Source organism: Pediculus humanus, genomic scaffold (assembly GCF_000006295.1).
Source record: "Pediculus humanus corporis 1103172107951 genomic scaffold, whole genome shotgun sequence".
NCBI lineage: Eukaryota > Metazoa > Arthropoda > Insecta > Psocodea > Pediculidae > Pediculus > Pediculus humanus.
The window spans coordinates 1-1,253 of NW_002987523.1; the positions used below are offsets into that span (position 1 = coordinate 1).

At 40.9% G+C, this 1,253-nt stretch overlaps 1 protein-coding gene across 1 annotated transcript; it reads right to left on the reverse strand.

Moving 5' to 3' along the window:
• Positions 1-247: 247 nt before the first annotated feature.
• Positions 248-1,249, reverse strand: Phum_PHUM403240 (uncharacterized protein; the record flags this gene model as incomplete). The annotated part of the gene is made up of 1 exon (XM_002428776.1): positions 248-1,249. A coding segment is annotated over one exon (1,002 nt), but the record flags the coding sequence as incomplete, so codon positions are not given.
• Positions 1,250-1,253: the final 4 nt, after the last annotated feature.

Here is a 1,253-nt window from a genome sequence, read left to right on the forward strand (position 1 = left end):
AAAATAAGGTCCGATAAAAAAATAGTATCATCTACGTCTGCATTTGGATTATTGTATAATTTTATTATTATTATTATCAGTATATGATAAAGGGGTCTCTTTCAACACTTATTATTTACAGGTCTCTTTACGATTTAAATCCCTCGGGAATATATGCCTGAATATAAGAGAACATGTTTAGAATAGGTTTTGTCCTTTTATAACCTTCTCCATTTATTCATTCATCATAAAGACGGCACCGCAAAAATTATTGTGCCGTCTTCCAGTGTGTATTTTCTTCGAGGGAAACAAGTAATTTCCAGCACACTCCAGAAATCTCCAGCGTTCTCCAGCAATTTTCTCCAGAATTCTCCAGCAATTTTCTCCAGAATTCTCCAGCGTTCTCCAGCGTTCTCCAGCAAATTTCTCCAGAATTCTCCAGCGTTCTCCAGCAATTTTCTCCAGAATTCTCCAGCAATTTTCTCCAGAATTCTCCAGCGTTCTCCAGCGTTCTCCAGCAAATTTCTCCAGAATTCTCCAGCGTTCTCCAGCAATTTTCTCCAGAATTCTCCAGCGTTCTCCAGCAATTTTCTCCAGAATTCTCCAGCGTTCTCCAGCAATTTTCTCCAGAATTCTCCAGCAAATTTCTCCAGAATTCTCCAGCGTTCTCCAGCAAATTTCTCCAGAATTCTTCAGCAAATTTCTCCAGAATTCTCCAGCAAATTTCTCCAGAATTCTCCAGCGTTCTCCAGCAAATTTCTCCAGAATTCTCCAGCGTTCTCCAGCAAATTTCTCCAGAATTCTCCAGCAATTTTCTCCAGAATTCTCCAGCGTTCTCCAGCAATTTTCTCCAGAATTCTCCAGCGTTCTCCAGCAATTTTCTCCAGAATTCTCCAGCAAATTTCTCCAGAATTCTCCAGCGTTCTCCAGAATTCTCCAGCAATTTTCTCCAGAATTCTCCAGCAAATTTCTCCAGAATTCTCCAGCGTTCTCCAGCAAATTTCTCCAGAATTTTCCAGCAAATTTCTCCAGCGTTCTCCAGCAATTTTCTCCAGAATTCTCCAGCAAATTTCTCCAGAATTCTCCAGCGTTCTCCAGCAATTTTCTCCAGAATTCTCCAGCGTTCTCCAGCAATTTTCTCCAGAATTCTCCAGCGTTCTCCAGCAATTTTCTGCAGAATTCTCCAGCGTTCTCCAGCAATTTTCTCCAGAATTCTCCAGCGTTCTCCAGCAATTTTCTCCAGAATTCTCCAGCAAATTTCTCCAGAATTCTCC